Source organism: Anser anser (assembly GCF_964211835.1).
Source record: "Anser anser genome assembly, chromosome: 17".
Lineage (NCBI taxonomy): Eukaryota > Metazoa > Chordata > Aves > Anseriformes > Anatidae > Anser > Anser anser.
The window spans coordinates 4,479,024-4,497,174 of NC_139738.1; the positions used below are offsets into that span (position 1 = coordinate 4,479,024).

An 18,151-nucleotide genomic window follows, 5' to 3' on the forward strand; every position below is an offset into this window, starting at 1 on the left:
AAGAGAAAGTTTTCAGGCTATTATTTTGTCGTAGAAATATAATGGGTTGATAACTGGACTCAAACCTTCATGTTTATTCTCATTAGAACCTCGCTGGTGACTGGTACTTGATGTCATATTTGACATCAGTGTGATGGAGGAGCACCGAGCAAAGAGGGGTAGAATGTATGCATACCTCATTATGAGGCAAAACAGTGCAAAAATAACTGATTTCTATTGTGTTTCACTGAAAAGAACATATCATGTTACCCTTAAGCTAAAATAAGAAACAGCTGAGTAACTAAAAACTGGCATTTTTTTTTTAATGGAGATGATGAGCAGCAAAGCTTTAGTCTCTATGGGAGTCATGCGGTGCTGTTTCTATTTTTGAGAACCGGGACACTTGTGCTGCTGCTTTGAAACTTTTTTTTCTGAGACTTGCTTTCTTAAATTAGTGTTCCTCTGTAGTCACAATACACTGGCTCACTTACAAGGTGTTAGTCAAATGTGTAGCCTGCTGGTACCTTTTGAGAATGAGGGGAGGGAGCTAAATGACCCTTCTGAAGAGTTTGGGGCTTAGAGAAAGTGAACAAATTTTTGCTCCAGCTAAATCTGGTGGAAAAACAGGAATTCTGGATTTTTGTGGTTGTTCTTTAAGCTTTGCTGACAACCCTGACAAGATTATTCTTAATTGGCTTGTGGGGGGAGCTATAAAGCTATATTGGGAGCTAATAGAATTTCTGAATTAGTGTAAATTTATTCCTTTTTCCTTCCTCTCTGCCAGAATTCTAAAAGTTCTTTAACCCTGTAAAGAGTTAACATTTTCATGTGATGCTCTATGAACAATCCCATTGATGCCACTGAGTATGGGATAAGCCTATTGGCAGAGGGAAGAATTGGGAGTAGTTTTTCCAAAGGGATATCTGAATTTAAATTCAATCAACCTTACTCTGGTTGTGAAAGAAAAACTTTAAGCATTTTTTACTGTGTGTGCTGCTTCTTCAGCTCCCACAGAAGGTTAGTTTCATGGAAAGTAGATAAACATGTCACTGGTTAGATTTTCCTGGACGGTTTCCCTCCAAGTTTGGGCTTCATAACTGCACCCTTTGTAGCTTAATTATCAGATAGGTGATGAAACTGTGGTCTGAAATGATCACAAGGTTTCCATCAACTTTACCAGGACCGAGTCTGTTCCTGTTCATAAATGAACCGTTAAGTTGAAATTACAAACACGTTGTTACAACTGTAACAGCACCTCAGGATGGTTATTTTAGCTTTGGAAGCGTTTCTTTGGCAGTTGAAGATGTAGGCATTCTTCCCAAATCCTAAAAGACTTAGTGCCTCCCTTTGGGTAGTCACGATTGCCTTGATATCCTTCAGAATTATCTGCATTCACTGATGTGATGCTTGCTTGTACTGTGAATGTGCCCCTTGCCAGGATTTATAGTTGTTTTGAACAAGTTCTTCAATAGCTCATCTAAAGGAGGAAACTTCTGGTAAACAATTCATCTATGGTAGTAGGACTGATATTACAGATATAGTTGATAGGAAGGGAGGGCCTTCTGTAAAAGAATAGACAAGCTTTTGAGTATAGAGATCTTGGAGGGCTTGCAGAAAGTCTTGATGTACCAAATGACCAGGTTGTACTTCCTCACTCTCCTGTCATTTGGTCTTAAAACAATCCCTGAGTAAGTAAGCTAAACAATAGAAGAAAGATGGAAAAAATACACCCCCCTCCCATTTATCAAGAGGAAATGATCACTGTTAATTCCATACAATTCATTCCCATGCTTAAATCTGTGGAGATGGAAATGGGACAGTTAAGACCCTAACCACAATTAAGCTTAAAAGTATAGCTTACTTCCAGTGCGAGTACTTGTCTATGGTGGTACCTTTTCCTTCTTCCATTAGTTTAAGCAGAGCTGCTAGTTAGTTTTAGGTTTTTAAAAAACATGTTAACACATCTTGGTTCTCCTGCATTTTAAGCCATTCTGTCTATTGCGACGAAGGGTTTTTTGTTTTCTTTAACCAGGAAAACAGCTGTGCAATTTGAGGCAGGATCAGTCTCATCTTTTGAAGAGGGCTTGCCTCTTACCTTCATGTAAAAACAGGGCATGACTGTCAAACCACCAGCTGCTTCTAGGGCTGTAAGGACAGTGAATCCAACGTGGATGTGCTGAGAGTGGCAGAGGTTGACCAGGTAAGTGTTAATTTGCTTTCTAGGGGAGAGCTCGTCAGGAACAGGCCTGACTTGAGAACTGCTTGCATGAAAGAGTTGAGATCTTTCTGCAAAACTGCATCTAACCAGACAGAGGGAAAGTGAATATAGCATCGGTTTTCAACCTCTCTGGCTCACAGGTAACAAACTACCTGCAAAGCCCTCTAATTCCTGCTCTGCTTGGCCAGCCATGCCTTGGCTAAAAGGAGATGTTATTGCAGCACATGCTTGACAGGACAGCATTGATCGGGGACCACAGAAAGGTGCTAACAACAAGGTCAGCAGGAGGGGTAGAGTAATTGGGAGGGCATTGCGTTTTCTCTGGAGAAGGTGGTTTGATGGTAGGAAAGTATATCTTGATAAGGGACAGTTACAGAAGACTAAGATCCTTATTTTTCGCTAGATTTCAGTATCACAGGTGTCTATTTTATTTTCCTGGCCTGCCTCAAAACTGTACCACGTTTCACTGCCTCCTTCCTGTGGGCTCCTTCCTGCAGCCCCCTTCGCTTCCTCCGCCAGCACCGGGGGCACGCTCGGGCCTGCAGCTTTGCATCTGAGCCTCCTTCCCGCAGCCTCCACCACCCCTCTGCCTGCAAGCCTGCCACCTTCGCTTCAATTTGGGCAGCTTTTTAGGCTCCGGGCCAAGCACGACGAGTTCCCCCCCGCCCCCGAGCCGGGCAGGGCAGGGAGCCCGGCGCTGAGTCATGGCGGCGCCGCCTCACGACTCCGGCCTTTCACGCCGCGCTCCCGCGCCGTGACTCACGGCGCCCGCCCCCGCTCGGCCGTGAGGGGAGGAGCGGCGGCGGGGGGCGGTCGAGCCGCGTACAAAGCCCCGCCGCCGAGGTGGAAGCGGTGCCGGTGGGCTTGGGAAACGGGGGGGGGGGGGGCGTCCTGAGCCCCATGGAGGGAGCCGGGGAGCTGCTGGCCCGCTGCCCCACCGCCGGGCTGGGCGTTACGGTGTGCGCCGCCGCCGCCGGGCTGCTGCTGTACCGCATCGCGAGGAGGTATGGGGTGAGAGTGGGTTTTACGGGGTGATATAGGATGCTGCGGGGTGGGATGGGGTGCTGCGGGGTGGGGTGGGTGGCTGGGTGCAGGCCTCGGAGGCAGGGAGACTCCGCCCGGGGCGCGGAGGGAGCGGGGCCGCCCCGCCGCTGGCTTCTGAAGGAGGCTCCGCGCATGGGGCGGTGTCTGTGAGGAAAAAGATTCCCCAAAACCATCCCCGGCCCCACAAAGTTGCCCGGAACGGCCCGCTGGTAGGTGAAGGGTTGGGGATATTCCCTCGTTGCTCCCCCCGAGGCTTTGTGGCCCGGCGCTGAGCGGCGGGGACCTGGGCTGTGCTCAAAACCATCTTGCCTTCTTCCTCCGGCCTGGAGCCGCGGGGCTGGGCCAACGTGTGGCGGGCACTGGAGCTCGGGGCGTGAGGGAAGAGAGGTTTGCTTCTCCTCGGCCTTTTTTTGAGGCGGAGAGCAGAATTCCAGGAAAACGCGACCGCAGGGGGAGCGGGGTGGGGGTGCTGCAGGTAGGGGAGCGCTGGTGCAGTGCTAAAACTCGGGAATATAAAATACAAGCCGAAATTATTGTTTCCTGACTAAAACTCTGTAGCCGTTTGGTTCTTAATTGCACGGGCACGTCTGATTTTACTACAAATTCAAGCAGATCCATTAAAAACGAGGTCTCAAAACCACCTGGGGAGAATTCAGGACACAGATTTCATGAAAAACGTGAAGCTTAATTTGGCGGACTTTATTCCAGCATAGTTTGAACGAAGGGATATATGGAGTAAGAGGCACTTCAGACTGTGTGACAGAACAGAATTGAGCAGTTTTCTGCTCATCAATTGGGTGCTTTTTGGAGTAAAAGGAGACCCCAAGGGCTGGTTGTGTTAAGGTTCACTTCAAGTTTATGCTTTGAATTTCAAGCATATTTCCACAACCAAATATTTAAGGGTTGCTCTGCTGCATCTCCTGTTGTGTCATATAATGTATAGTGGTATATTAGCCTGTATACAAGTATTGGCATTTCTATGGTATATTGATGGCGGTAGAGAAATACTAGTGCCCTAAAGCAATCCTTAGTGAAACAGGCAGCATCCCTGACCCTGCTGACACTAACGTGTCTTTTGAGGCAAGAAATTGGATTTGTTTTGGTTAAGTTCATCAAAAGGTCTCTGGAATGGAAAGCATTTCTCTCCAAGTCCTTGAAATCTGCTGGTGAGCTGTAAATAGTTTCAGCACGTGACCTTGGTAATTCTTTGGGGCTAAGTGTTTGTGTTTTTCGATGCAATTCCAATATAACCTAAATCGTTTCTTTGCCTTAGTTAAATGAATCATCCAAAGTCAGCACAGAGGACAGCTTTATAAGGGACTGATCCAAACGCAGATGTGATGCTGCCCTTGCTGTTAACGTTACCATACAGCTCTGCTCCGTTTTCCCATGATTTTCCATTTACCTGTATAGCAAGGTGCCTTTACCACAACAGCTCCCGCCCCTATAGAAAGGGAAATAAAATAGATCTGAACAACCTAGTGGAAAGTAGCGCCGGAATCACTGTCAGCATATAGAGTTGCACTGCTGTAATTGTGCCAGCGTCCAAGACCTTGTACCGGGGTTAAAAAAGATTTGATGTACATCCGGACATGTAGAGGAACTACTTAATCTTTATGAGTTTGGGCCAGATAGGAAAACTCTGATATGTTTGTGGTCTTCCTCTGAGACCACCGTGTTGCTAAAGATTTGGTACATGTTGGAAGTCGGGTTGCTGAGTGCAGACCTGCAGCTGTAGCCGTTTTTCCTTCATTTTTTGTGTTCCTCCTGATTGTTGGCTACGGACTTGTTGCCAGGACGAATGGAGAGTGCCCCGTGAGGTCTCTTTTGGGACTCTTCAGGTCAGTGGTGGCAGAGGCCACTCATAGGAGCCATCAGCTGGATGCCTGCTGGCATCTGGTTAGCTGGGATGCTTTTTTGTCACACTGGAAAACGGGTTTTAGCTCTGGGTCTATTCTGGCAGGTGACAGACATGGGCACAACGTGGAATTACGGCAGCTCGCTGAGATGCCGCCAAGGAGCTGAACTTCCCTGGCTATGAGCTGAACAGCATCAGGTTCATCGAGTGCCGTGGGTTTGGTCTATCCTTGGGAGCTTTTCTGCTTGGTTATGTCAAACTGCCGTCACATTTTTCTGATTATCATCATTGTTCTGACTAAAACTTATCTATGCTTCTCTTCCCAGCATTTTTTCTTCAGATTTGCTGGCACAGCCATCTGTGTCATTGCTTTGTAATCTGTTTGTGCCAGAATGAAGTGTTACTTTAAATACTTGTAATGGGGAATTGTTGTTTCTTTTAGTCCCTGCCAGAAGCTGAGGGTAACCCACCTAAGGATGCACGTTCCTCTGTGGCCTTTTTTAAGAACATGGAAAACCAAATATCCTCATCTTCTGACCCAGCAGGAGCAGGGGAGGGGGAGACAGGGTGGAAATAGATAGGAATAGTAGGGAGGCTGTTGTTCTGGCAATCCGTTAAAGGTATGGATTTAGGCGTGACCTTCAGAGTATGTGTAAGTGTGGAATGTTGGAGCACATTGAGAGTCCCGAAGGCAACCTTTTCCTTCTTACGTTGCGTGAGAGAGGCAAACTGCTAAGCTATGACTGTCAGTGGGTATGCCTACCGTATGATTTTGCAGGTACTGTGCACAGGACAGAAGGATGGTTAGCACAAATAAATGAGTCTATAGCCTCCCACAAAGCTACGTTTTGTCGTGCTGTCTGAGCGGGATCGGATATCTAGGTGCTGACCTCGTAGCTGACTTTACGTCACGGATGTCCCCGCAGTGTTGTCTAAAGCAAAGACCTTCTGCCTGCAAAAGCCATTAGTCCAAACCTGGTGGCTTTTCCAGCTTGTTTGGGTGTTCAAACATCCAGAGTTTGCGTTCCGGCTACATTTAGGGTTTGTACAGCGAGTCAGCTGGGAATGAAATCTCTGTGCAGTAATTCAATCGCTGCTTGCTGCTCAGGTTTTATTTTGCAGCGGGGCTCTTTGTCCAGCGGAGCTGATTCAAGTTAATGCAGTGTTAGATTAGGAACTCCTTACAGATGGTTTGCCCGGTGCTTTGTAAGGAGTGGAACACGTGGTAGGTGCTCATATGGGTTTTGCATTGTCTGTCTTCTCATAACAATATCTGGCTTCAGAAACAGTATACGGTCTAGCTTATTATTGTTCATCCACTGCCTGAATTTAGTCAAGGTATGGATAGTTCAAAGTCTTTCGGTCTGCGTTTGAGAGTCTCTTACCTTTTTGTTTTTTAAAGCCTTGCACAATTACTAGAAAATGAGTGCCCCACCTACATGTTCTTGCCTCTGATGACCTTTTTTCCTCCTTTCTGCATCCAGCAGGTTGGGAATTTCTGCATTTTTTTTTATCTTTTTTATTGTTGTTGGTGATTTTTTTTAAACCTATTTCTGTGTCAACAGATTATATGCTCACAAAAGGGAGGATTACTGCTTTTTATCCTAAAAAATCTAGGACGTAGTGATTTCTTCCGCATACGTTGTTGGAGTGAAGGGCAGCTATTTAAATCTTGGTAGCACTTTGTTAACCTCAAGGGTGAGAAGCAGAACCTTGTTTGGTGAAGATGGGAGAGTACACTAACAATTTAACTGCTGATACTTTTTGAAATGCGGTTTGGTGTTATTTTTTATGTATTTTGTTTTAATTTTCCCTTTACAGTGTGCATGCTTTACTGCATTTTTGGCCTGTGATGCTACCTCTGCATTACCCATGAAATCAGTGCTTCTGCCTGCTCTCGTATCATGAAAGAACGAGGGAGATAGAGGCTGAAGTACAGCATCTCGTAGTGCCTCAGGGATGCCGAAGGATGGCTCAGCAGCAGTGTGGAGGTGGGCCTGTGGCACTCGGCAGTGCCTGTGTTAGCGCAGGGAGCAGTACAGTGACCTACATCTGAGGGTGGAATTTGGGTTAGGCTTGCTGTCAAAGCCTATGCCCAAGGAGCAGTAGGATTTGTATTAGGCAAGCATGGTAAAACCTATTTTCATAGCTTTGACGCTTAAAATAGTGAGATGAAGCTAGCACCAATAGGTGTTGCGGTCCAGCCTTTGTATGTCTTTTGACGTGTAGTTTGCTCGGCTCTTAGGCAGGGGTAGCTCAAGAGTAACTTGGACTGGCCGCTGAATTTTCTGTCTGGTTTAACCTTTTTTCGCCCGTCAGCTTCAATGAGGGTATTTTTATCTCGGATCACTTACTGTTTTGAGCCCCTTTGGCGCTGAACCAAAGAATCAAGCGGAGAACATTCATCTTAGGAGGGTGTGGGTGTGTACATCTATTTTGAGAAGAGAATCTGTCACCCTAGTAGCTCCAGCCATTTCCTTCCAGCATCTGGCAGGGAACCCTCAGTGCACTCGGGCTTTTTGGGCTTCTTTTCGGTGCTTCCTTTCAAGCTTACCCTTGCCATTACAACAACAGGAGACCCAAGCATCCCTCGGGAGGTTTGGTGTTTTATGAGCTGATTTTCAAGGTGTGCTCTGTGGAAATAGGAGTGGGGAAGAATTTTAATTAATTGTAGGCTGCCGAGGTGACGGCTGAGAGAAAAGCCCACTTTACTACGGGGAGAGCCCCCTGCCTGGTGGCAGAGGACTTTGTGTAGCATTCAGGTGCTTCTGCACAGAATATTGCAGCAGGGAACATTTCCTAGGGCAAAGAGACGGGAAGCTGCTCCCAGTTTGTGAGCACTTCAGGTGCTGTTTGCTTTCCAGGCCCCCAGTGAGCTTGCTTTGTTGCTTTTGCTGCTGCTGTAGATGTTTGACATTTGCCGGGGTCCTGTTTTTTCTGGTCTGGCCAACTCTTAGCAGCTATTCACCTGCCACAGCCGTGTATTTATGCGCATGCCATGGCCGGACTCTTTCCTGGAGAAGCCTGGCAGGAGGCACGGGCAGCACGCAGGGCAGGTAGCAGCTGGAGCTGTCTGTCTGCATGGCCACCACCGCCAGACCCTGCCTGAGCAGCCGCACTCCCTGGGCTGTGCTTGGGGCTGATTCTGATTAAACCCGGGCAGCTGGGCTGGGCTGCCGTGGAGCTTCCTCTTGGGTCTTGCTCTGGGTTTGAAGACGAGTGCAGAGCTTCTTCAGCAGGCGGGCTCGAGGGCCGAGTTACTGAAGTTGTTCTAACAGCCCATGTCGCAGCTGTTTCTCTTGCAGTGGTTATTATTATTATTTAAAAGGGACTTATGGATCCAGGTAATTGATCTTTCTCTCTTCAATTCAAGACTGTAAAAACTGGGGAAGCCCTACTGATTCCTCAGTTCCTTCTTATTTAACCAGAGCTCTGAGAAGCAGCAGCTATTTATAGTGCCTGGACCTTGGGCTAATTTGATACATGCTTGTCCTTGGAGAAATTCTGTGACAAACAGGGCAGGTAGCACTGTAACCGGGAGCTCGTTTCCTAGGTTTCTGAATGCCATCATATGCAGTTCTTAAGGGTCGTACTTATTTCTCAGGATCCTGTGTGTTAAACAGATACTCTACTGCACCCTTCATGTCTGTTAGTGCTGGTGATTATGGGCATGACTTGCACTCCCAAATATACCTCTGAAATAAAGAGCGAAGTGGGTTATTCACAAGGTTGTTATTAAAATTCTGGCACGTCCTTGGTACTAGCACAAAGACACATTAGCAGCAGGCAGGAATTTATTTCTACTCTAATTGTCCTTCTTTTCACTGCAAAAACAACTGCCGTGAGTCAGACCGCTAAAACACACTGAATGAGAAAATTGATTTTTTTATTCCAAGCTCTCTTGTGTTTCCCAGTTTGAAAGCCGTTGCTTTCCTTTCCATCAGCTGGATCTGGTGCTGATGCCTGCCACGTTTCTGTTCCTACCAGGAAGAAGCCCACGCATGTGACAGTGAACTGCTGGTTCTGTAACCAGGACACAGTGGTGCCATATGGGAACCGCAACTGCTGGGACTGCCCCAACTGCGAGCAGTACAACGGCTTCCAAGAGGTACTGTGACGAGAGCTGGCTGAAGGGTGGCTGGGGAGGTGCGTGTCTGGATATTCTTCTGGATATATCATCCAGAGGTTTGACAGCTGGTGGCTCTGTGCTGGGCACCTGTGTACTCAGCAGCTGATGGCTTTTTCAAATTTGAGAAAGAAGCAGTGTGTACAGGGATGTGCTGACATGGAATGATAAAGACAAATTTTCTTCCTTTGCTTCAAAAGGCAAAGAAGGCCTTGACATTTTTATCGATATCTCTTAAGAGTCTTTTTAATACATGGAGCAATTCTTCTCTGCTTTTGTGTTTTGGAACAGATGAATTGTGTTACATAAGGGGTTGAATGACAAAAGCTGTCTTAAACCAAAACCCAACAAGAACTGCTTGCAATAGATATCTAAAACAGTGGATGGGGAGAAGATATGAAGTGTTTTATCTCTTTTTCGCTTACTCCTTTTGTTGCATAGGTATGGCATGCAGAGCCTGGGGAATCTTGTTATCAACCAGGGAATACCCAGCTCTGATCGTATGATCTCACATTTGGTTTCCTTCCTGCTCTATCTTTGGTTCTTAGAATGGAGACTACAACAAGCCCATCCCTGCCCAGTACATGGAACACCTCAACCATGTTGTGTCGGGTGCTACAACGTTCTGCGATCCTACCAAGCCACAGCAGTGGGTGAGCAGCCAAATTTTGCTGTGCAAGAAATGCAACAACCATCAAACCACCAAGATCAAACAGCTCGCTTCATTCTCACCAAGGGAGGAGGTGAGTGGCACTGGCACCACAGGAGGATGTTTGTCTAATGCATTTCCATGCATGTATGTTATGTTTCTGCTCTGTTTCATGAAGGGTGAATGGACTTGGAATCTAATACATTTTTAATCAAGGTTGGAGAGCTGCAAGCCATTGAAATACTAAAGCATCCTTCCTGCATCTCCAAAGGGAATTTGTACAAGAAAGGAAGGGGGCTCAGACTCTGCAGATGTGATTCTCAAATGCAGCGCTCAGAAGAGCAACTGGAGTAGCTACTAAATTGCTTTCTTGCTCTCCCGAGTTAGGACTACGTCATCCAGGTAGCAGGACACTCATGGGTACCCTGTAGCTAACTTACTGCCTGGTCATTCTGCCCCAGCTGTCTCTGCCCAGCGTGTGCCTGTTCCTTGGGGTGCTCTGGCATCTGGGTAGTGATGCAGACTGGCAATTTCACCATCTCCTATGCACGAAGATTTTTTGTTCAGGGCCCTGAGAAAACTCAATGCTGAGAGATGTCTTGGAAAACCTATGAGGCTGATTTCCCTGGGAAAATCTGGGTAAAGACAGAAAAGTTGTCTTTGGCCACAGAAAAATTGACCACAAATGGAGCATCCTCATAAGAGCCCCAGCAGCATTCTCAAAGGGCTGCATTTGTCTCTTCTGGTGCATGGAGGCTGGGTCAGCTGTACGGGAAGCTGGTTGTATGGCTTGCCTCCAGCTTAGTCACTGTTAAGGTCTGCTTTCAGGACTGTCTTTCTGGAGACTGGAAACATGCCTTGTTTGCATGTCAGCAGTAAGCAAGATAATTGGCAAGGGACCTGCAGTTCTCATCTACTTTTTTTTCCCTCTTCTCACACCAGGGCAAATACGATGAGGAGATTGAGGTGTATAAGCACCACCTGGAGCAGACCTACAAGCTGTGCCGTCCATGCCAGGCTGCCGTGGAGTATTACATAAAGCACCAGAATCGGCAGCTGCGGGCGCTGCTGCTCAGCCACCACTTCAAACGCCGTGAGACAGACAAGACCTACGCTCAGGTACGCTGTGGGAGAGATGATGGAATTTAGGGGGGAGTGCAGAGAACTTGGTGCCTCTGCGCCTGGGCGTACAGCTGGAAAAGGAAGGTATCAATGCTGGCAGCTGTCGTGGGGCTTTCTAATGCTGGGGTGATGGGGGTGTGGCAGAAGTTTAGAAAACAGTAGAATAGTTAGCACAGATGCTCCTGATGTTAGTTTGATGTCTTTGTCTTGCTTGTGTCATTTAGGAGATTGCCGGATGGTAACTCTAATGTCATTGTGAAAGAGTGGAGGGAGAATGGTGGGACAGGCAGAAAGGGGAGGGTGGGGAAGCTGGTTCACAAGCACAATGCAGGAAACTACAAAGTACAGGAAAAAAAGGAGTAAGTGAGATGGGAGGTGGTTTGCGACCTCTTTGCCTCAGTGCCCTGCCTGACCCTGGATTCTGCTCGTTGCAGACCCTGGACTCTGTCTCTGTTGCTCTTTGCTACCCTACCACATCCCTGTGGCAAAACTGTCCAGTAAAGCATGCAGCCCATGAGTGTTTCACAAAACACCCTTTCAAAACCTTACAACAGTTTCTTCAGCTTCTGACAAGAAGTTTCTCTCTTCCTCTGCAGAGTTTGTGTTCGTCCTCCTCTACTTCCATAACTATACCAGCTCAGGTGATATTTCTGCGGTTCTTGGCCTTCCTCAGCTGTGCGTTCCTGGTCCTGATGGCCTTGTATGGGTCGGGCGACCCCTTCTCACTTGGTGCTGCAGTCCCTGCTCCTGTCTCCTATAGTCCAGCAGCCATTCAAAATAGGACTGGCACGAGCTCACGTGCAGACTTGGAAAATGACACCTCCGTGACGGTGGCAGGCTGGCGGGAGCTGCTCCAACTGCTCCCAGAACAGATGGTGGAGAACCTGAGCGCTGCGTGGGCTTACGGGAAGAATCATCAGATGGCAGTCGCTGTCCTTGGGTTGTTCACCTGCCTCTTGGCAATGTTCTTGGCTGGGCGGATCAGGTGAGTGTCCTCTTCTCCTCTGCTCCACTTAAAAACTGCTTTGTGTTGGCAGTCTCCTGCCCTGTCCTGACTCAGTGAGCCACGGGGCAGCCCCAGCATGGCGAATGTAGTACTGGGTGGCACTGTTCTTGTTGGTTTTTGGGTTGCTAGCCAACTGGATGGAGATAGCAGAACTTGCTTTGGCTCTGTGCCTTGATTCGTTCAATTTAAGCTGGAATTAAAGCGAACGAAAAGCTCCCTGTGCAGCTCTGTAATCTGGTGGAGAGTAGGACTAATCCACTTGGGTACTTAACGCAGCAGTGGGAAAGGCTGGGGATGGTATCACCATAGTAAGAGGTAGTACTTAACCTGCTCAGCCTGTGAACTTCTGCCACCTTTCCCCCATCTCCTCCCTTCCCTCCCCTTCCTCAGAACCGAGGGGTTCGTTAAGTTTAAACTCTCACCTTGCATCTTCCTGGGTTTCTTTTTGGCATTGCAGGCTCCGAAGAATTGATGCGTTTGCTTCAGTCTTGTGGTTCATAGTGATGGGTCTGCACTTAGCTGAGAGGTACCTGAAGACAGAAACGCCCAGCTGGCTAGACACAGCCAAATTTGGCACCACGTCCCTGTGCTGCTTGGTGGGCTTCACTGCAGCAGTGGCAACGCGGAAATCAACGGGCCATCGGAGATACCGGCCCCGAAGGTCAGAGCCAGAGCAGTGACGCTGGGGGAAGGAGGAAAAAAAGCCTTGTGAACTCTTTGCGACTGGTGCTTCTGTCTCCTCCTTTTATTTTCCTTCCTTTTTTTTTTTTTTTAATTAGATAAAAGCAGTGAAGATCTCTTCTTCCTCTCTATATAATTTTTTTACTCCCATCTTTGCTTCCCACTGTACTAGCTTCTTGGAGCATTCCCACTGCTGGTGCTAGCCAAGGAAGCTGCTCCTGCTGCATCCATTCTCCCTTCCTCCTGAGTCCTCCGTCAGCAGTGCAAATATCCAACCTCCCCAAAGCCAGTTCTTCCAGCAACTGCTTCACAAACTGCTCCATAAATGCAGCCTCCTCCCCCTTCTGCTCCTCCAGCCAAAGAGATTCGGGCTTCTCCTGTCCTTCAGTTCTCCTCACTGCCTGTCCATCCTTAGCCAGTCACAGAGGAATCCTCTTCCTTGATCCTTCATGGGGCCTGGGCCACATTCAGTTTTCTAATGGTGCTGGTCGTTTTAATTTCAACCTGATGGGAACTTACCTCTGGATGCTGAGTCCTCCTGGTGTGTGCTGTAGTAACACTGCATGGTGCGTGGGCATGCGAGGAGGGGACGCGCGCAGTCCGTAACCTGGCTCTTCTTGCCTTCCACTGTGCAGCATCACTTAACCGCATGCTCTGCCGTTCTCCTGTAACTCCTGTCTTAACCGGAGAGGAGTCCTTAAGTACTTCTGACTGGAACTTCAATAATTTGTTTAAAAGGGTGCTTTAAAAGGTTACGTAGCTCAGGGTGTCTTGTTTAGATAATGTGAAAATATTCAGCTGTTTTAGGCTAACTTCTCAAATCCACCAGTGGCTGTTGCTTTCTGTGCTGTTTTGTTTTGTTTACAATTTAAGAGGAGCATCTGTGTAAACGCACAACAGGATAAACGCGTGTGTGTTCCTCCACTGCCATAGCCTTAGAAAGAGGAGATGTATGGGACTAGCAACCACGTGCTATCCTGTACGGTCAGCTGTCGGTGTACATCACAACTCAGTCCATGTTTTCCTTAGCACTGAGAACACAGATCAGGAGGACGTGCCTGTAGGAAGGGGTGGGAGCTTCTGCCGCAGGACTGCCGGGCGATAGAGATGGATTATGTTTGCCATGGGGGTACCTTAGTGGGAGTCAGCATCGGTGCCAATGCTGCTGAAGAAAGGGGCCCGGAAATCCTGACTCTGAGCCGGGCAGTCCTCTGCTGAAAGCTTGGCTGACTGGGTGTCGCTGTGCACAGAGGAAGGAGTCTTCAGGTGCTTGGGTTTTTGCTGGACTGATGTGTTGGGTCCTCTTAAGATAAGCCGTCTGATTATCCTGCACTGTTGTTTGTAAGGCACTCCACCGAGCTTATCTGGATTTGGGTCTTTCAGCTAGGGATGGGCTTTCAAGAGGAAATAGCATCATTACAGAAAATCTGCTATTTTCCTCTATTCAGAACAGCCCACAGAACATGCCACAGTAGTAGTATGATGTCTTGGTTGAACACCTTCATCTTCCTATGCATAAACTCTAAAATAATCAGAATGGAACTCTCACTGTGACGAAGTATCTGCATTTCCCACTGAAAGATCCAGACACTACTGGAGACTGCAGGTGCTAGTGAAATGCTGGGAACATTGCTTAAGGAAACAAAAGGTATTTCAGAGCTTTCATGGTTATTGTTCTTCAAACTAGTATTCACTGTGAAAGCAAAAATGTAGCACTAACAAAAGCTCTGTAGAGATCCGTTAACAGTAAGTGTCGTGGGCAGGTACAGCTCCTGGCTGAAAGACTTTGTGCCTGTAACTTAGCAGCTTGCTTGGGAAGGGGACGTGCAAACCTATTTCCCACGTGTGCTCTCCTTTGGAAATATTTTTAACGGTGCCTTCAGGTAATTGCAATATCGACCTCCGTGCAAAGAGAACACCTTTCTCCATTCTGGTGCTTACAAATGCTGCTGCTCTGATGGCTGTTTACTTGCCCACAAAAGGGATCCAACATCTGCAAAGTCTGGCTCTGCCCTTCTGTGTTCCTGGTGCTTACCAATCCTGACCCACAAGGTTTGTCTTCCAGCTTGATGTTCCAGTTTGTTACTTGTTCTAATCTCAGACTTCTGAAATGCTCAATAACAACCGCTGTGTCCCATTTTCCACTGGGACAAAGGATATTTATGGAACCTAGAAAATTGTTTCAAAGTAAATACTTACAAGGAGCCACATGAGTTCATCAGAGCAGAAAAAAGCCTGAAATATGCATGGCTCTGAAGGCTAGGTTAGACTTTCACAGTCACTCTGGCTCTTCTCTCTTGTTCTCCATTAGGAGATTTAATAGGAAGTGTGCCTTAAAAATCCCTTGTTGGTTTTCTGTACCGGACAGCAGGCTCCTCTGTCCTGTCAGCTAGAGCGGGGAGGGAGGTTAGAAGCAGCGTTTGAAGGGGAGCAGTGGGTTTCAAGCAGGGAGCAGTGTTAAGAAAGACAGTAGTAGGCTGGTGAAAGAATAGTAAGTGGCAAAAAAAAAAAAAAAAATAAGATGGCTTACCACTGTCTGCTCTGCCTTCCCTCCAGTGCAGGGATCAATACAATGTTTTCAGGCCTGGGAAGCTCCCTGCTGCGACTGTCCTTCCAATACCATTTTTCATGCAGTATTCTCCTCTTAAAAGCGGCACGGACAAAATCACCTAATGAAATGGGCAGCGGGAACAAATCCAGTGCTGGCTCTGCTGTTCTCTAAACAAGCTGCACTAAAGACCCAGGTGACCTTGAGCTGTTACGTCCATTAAGTGAAATAAAAGACCTCTAGCCTTTTTTCCCCCTCCCTTCTTCATCTTTGATACTTTCCAGTTCTCTCCATAAAGTTAAATGTAGGAAAAGACTCGTGTTTTATGTTTAGCTGTAATTGTCTTCTGCACTTACATACAGAATTTGGATGGAAAGTTCCTTCTAGTCTGTGAACTTGCTGGTCTCGCAGAGGTAAGCAATTTCCTCTTGCTGCTCTGCTGTCAGGTACACCCAAATGCTGGGAGGAATCACACGTTTAGAAGGATATTGGGGCTGCTACAAAGAGGAGAAGTGTGAGCAGCTGACAAGTTATTAAAATGTGTAGGGATGGTCATGGTAACGTCACGGCCAATTTCTAACAACAATATCCTTTTTTATTTTTTTTAAACAAGAATAAAATTCATCTGTCTAAATCTTCTTGCACAGTAGCAAGGAAATTTGGCGGCAGCACACAAAGATGCTTGTCAGCCTCTTCAGACATTCTGCTTTCAGGAGCTGGAAGTCAAGGTTGTGTCGAGTGTCACTATAGCCCCATAAGTCCTCTGAAAAGGTGTTTTCTTCCCTTCTTTTTGGCAGCATTTTAACTTTTTCTTCCAATTTAAACAGGCCCTGTGTTTGTGCTCTGGGGTCTGGCACTTCTTACGCTGTTTTTCTGTTGTTACATCATTCTTCTGTGCCTGGTTCTCTCTTACTCTCTTGCCTTTTTTCCTGTGCAGTGCTGTGGTGGGATGGGGGTGCACACTAGATAGCAGGAGCAGGCAGGCAGTAGAACTGTGGGAAGGAGTGGGGTTTACGCTGTAAAACCTAAATAATACTACTTAAAAAATCCTTGAGGTTTGGTGGCACAGCAAGTGCAAATCTGTACTGAAAGTTTAAAATCTTTTCATCTGGGAGGTACGTTACCTGCTGTCTACATTGCAAGCAAATCCATTTGTCTTCATGTTACACAAATTAATACAAGTGAAATATATTTGCAGGTTGCACTAACATTACATATCAGAAACTGCTTCGTTTTATGGCCAACCTGTGCAACTGAAGCCTTGGTCTCTGCGGTGCTTTCTCCACACCTTATAATCGAAGAACTTTCAGACTCCTAATTGGAAAAATTTTAAAGACAAAACCAAATAACAAAACAGATACTGGTGCGTGACTCACTTCTCATGCCAAAGAAGCTGTTGTCTTTGCTCAGGCATCAGCTTATTTTCCCACTTCTTGGTGCCTCAGCAAGCCTGTGCTGCTGCTTCTAAAAACAACAAAAAACCTCAGAGCTTTAGGAGCAAACCTGCAGCAAGTGAATTTTTGTCTCTCGGAGGCTCTGATGCTGACAGTCTCCTCCCTTTCTGCCTTTCTTAAGTGCTTTGTCAGGGCTGGTGGAATAGCACGATTGATCTTCTGGAGGAGAGGAAGGCAAGGAGGAAACGGATGTCTTTTCCCATAGATGTTGGGATTTATGAAGTGGTAACGTTAGATCTGTACCAGTTCTGTATATGGAGCTCCTCCTTAGGTGATTAGGCCTGAAGAAGAGGAGTTACCAGTATTTTACTGTTGACTCTTTCTGGAAAAAAAAAAAAAGTTAAGCAAACAACTTCAGCCGTTACTGAGACTATTCCTCTAGTACCTGATTTCAGCACCAAAGAACTTCTAAACAATATGCTGCGCTTCTGTGAGGAAGCCATAGCTATGCTGTGCTTCTGTAAGGAAGGCGCATTGCCGGTTTCACACTTCTGACTTGGGATTCAGTTAGGAAGCAGCTCAGCAGTTAGATACGCCATCTAACTCTGTGCCTAGTTCATTTCCCCCCAGTGGCTCCAGCGGAAGGAAAGGCATACCTGCAGCTCAGTTCTTTTGGTGCAAGCCCCACGTCTGAGCACTGCGTTGCCATCCTCCAGCTGAGATGCTGTTTGGTATGCCATATTTCCTCCTGCTGAGGGGGATAATAGCTAACAAAGGGCTGGTAACTTACAAAAACCACTGACAACATCGTCCAGAACCGCTTGGTTGGTGCTTTGAGCTTCTTGGTTTCTCTTAGCTGTGCTCTTACTTCAAGCCACAGAGAAACAGGTGATAAACTGCGATCACCAGGTGCAGCTCTGTTGCCTAAGGATGCTTCCAGCCATGCAGAGCATGCAAACACCTTAACTCAGCAGTATTAGAGGTTTTTAGCCCCAAAGCCTCCCATTTTAGGTGCTGCTTTTCGACGCTGACCTTGTGCTGGTTTCTGGACCAGACTATGGGACTACAGAGCGGAGCTGGGGTGGTGAGGAACTCCAAGTGGGTTTGTGTGTCATTTGAAATGAAATCTGCTCCAGCCCAACGTGGCTGACTCGGATCTTTGTCCGTGGCTGGTCTGCCAGCTCAGCACCACCTTGTGCCCTGCCCTGCAGTGTGGGGTGCATACAGGGGGCAAGGTGGGTTCATTAAGTGCCTTTCCCTGAACAAACTTTTTGACAACACTATGTTGCTCTGCTTCAGTGGAGCTGTTGCAGCTGCAGCTTGGGACAACAGTTCCTGTACGTGTGGCAGGCTAGTGCTTTTGGCCTGTATTTGCCACCAGTGAGTGTGGCTGGGAATAAGAGGGCACTTGGGCTGCACTCTGAGATTTCCAGCAACTCTGCAGACCCTATGGGGGTTGAGGGGAGAAGCCAGGGCTAGCAACTGAGTAAGTATCTCTGCTGCTTCTGGTGTTCCTGAAGCCTTCA

General features: G+C 47.2%; 1 protein-coding gene across 2 annotated transcripts in view; it reads left to right on the forward strand.

Annotated features, from left to right (window-relative positions):
* Positions 1–2,171: 2,171 nt before the first annotated feature.
* The window catches only part of TMEM201 (transmembrane protein 201), a 29,288-nt gene continuing 13,308 nt past the window's right edge, over positions 2,172–18,151 (forward strand). Inside the window, exons 1-6 of one of the 2 annotated variants that reach the window (XM_083802270.1) lie at positions 2,172–3,201; positions 9,087–9,207; positions 9,774–9,968; positions 10,817–10,993; positions 11,593–11,981; positions 12,460–12,663. In XM_083802270.1, coding sequence (XP_083658396.1) covers positions 3,098–3,201; positions 9,087–9,207; positions 9,774–9,968; positions 10,817–10,993; positions 11,593–11,981; positions 12,460–12,663 — 1,190 coding nt within the window. In that variant the 5' untranslated portion in view covers positions 2,172–3,097. The remainder of the gene's footprint in view (positions 3,202–9,086; positions 9,208–9,773; positions 9,969–10,816; positions 10,994–11,592; positions 11,982–12,459; positions 12,664–18,151) is intronic. The other variant, XM_083802269.1, reaches the window with a different exon arrangement.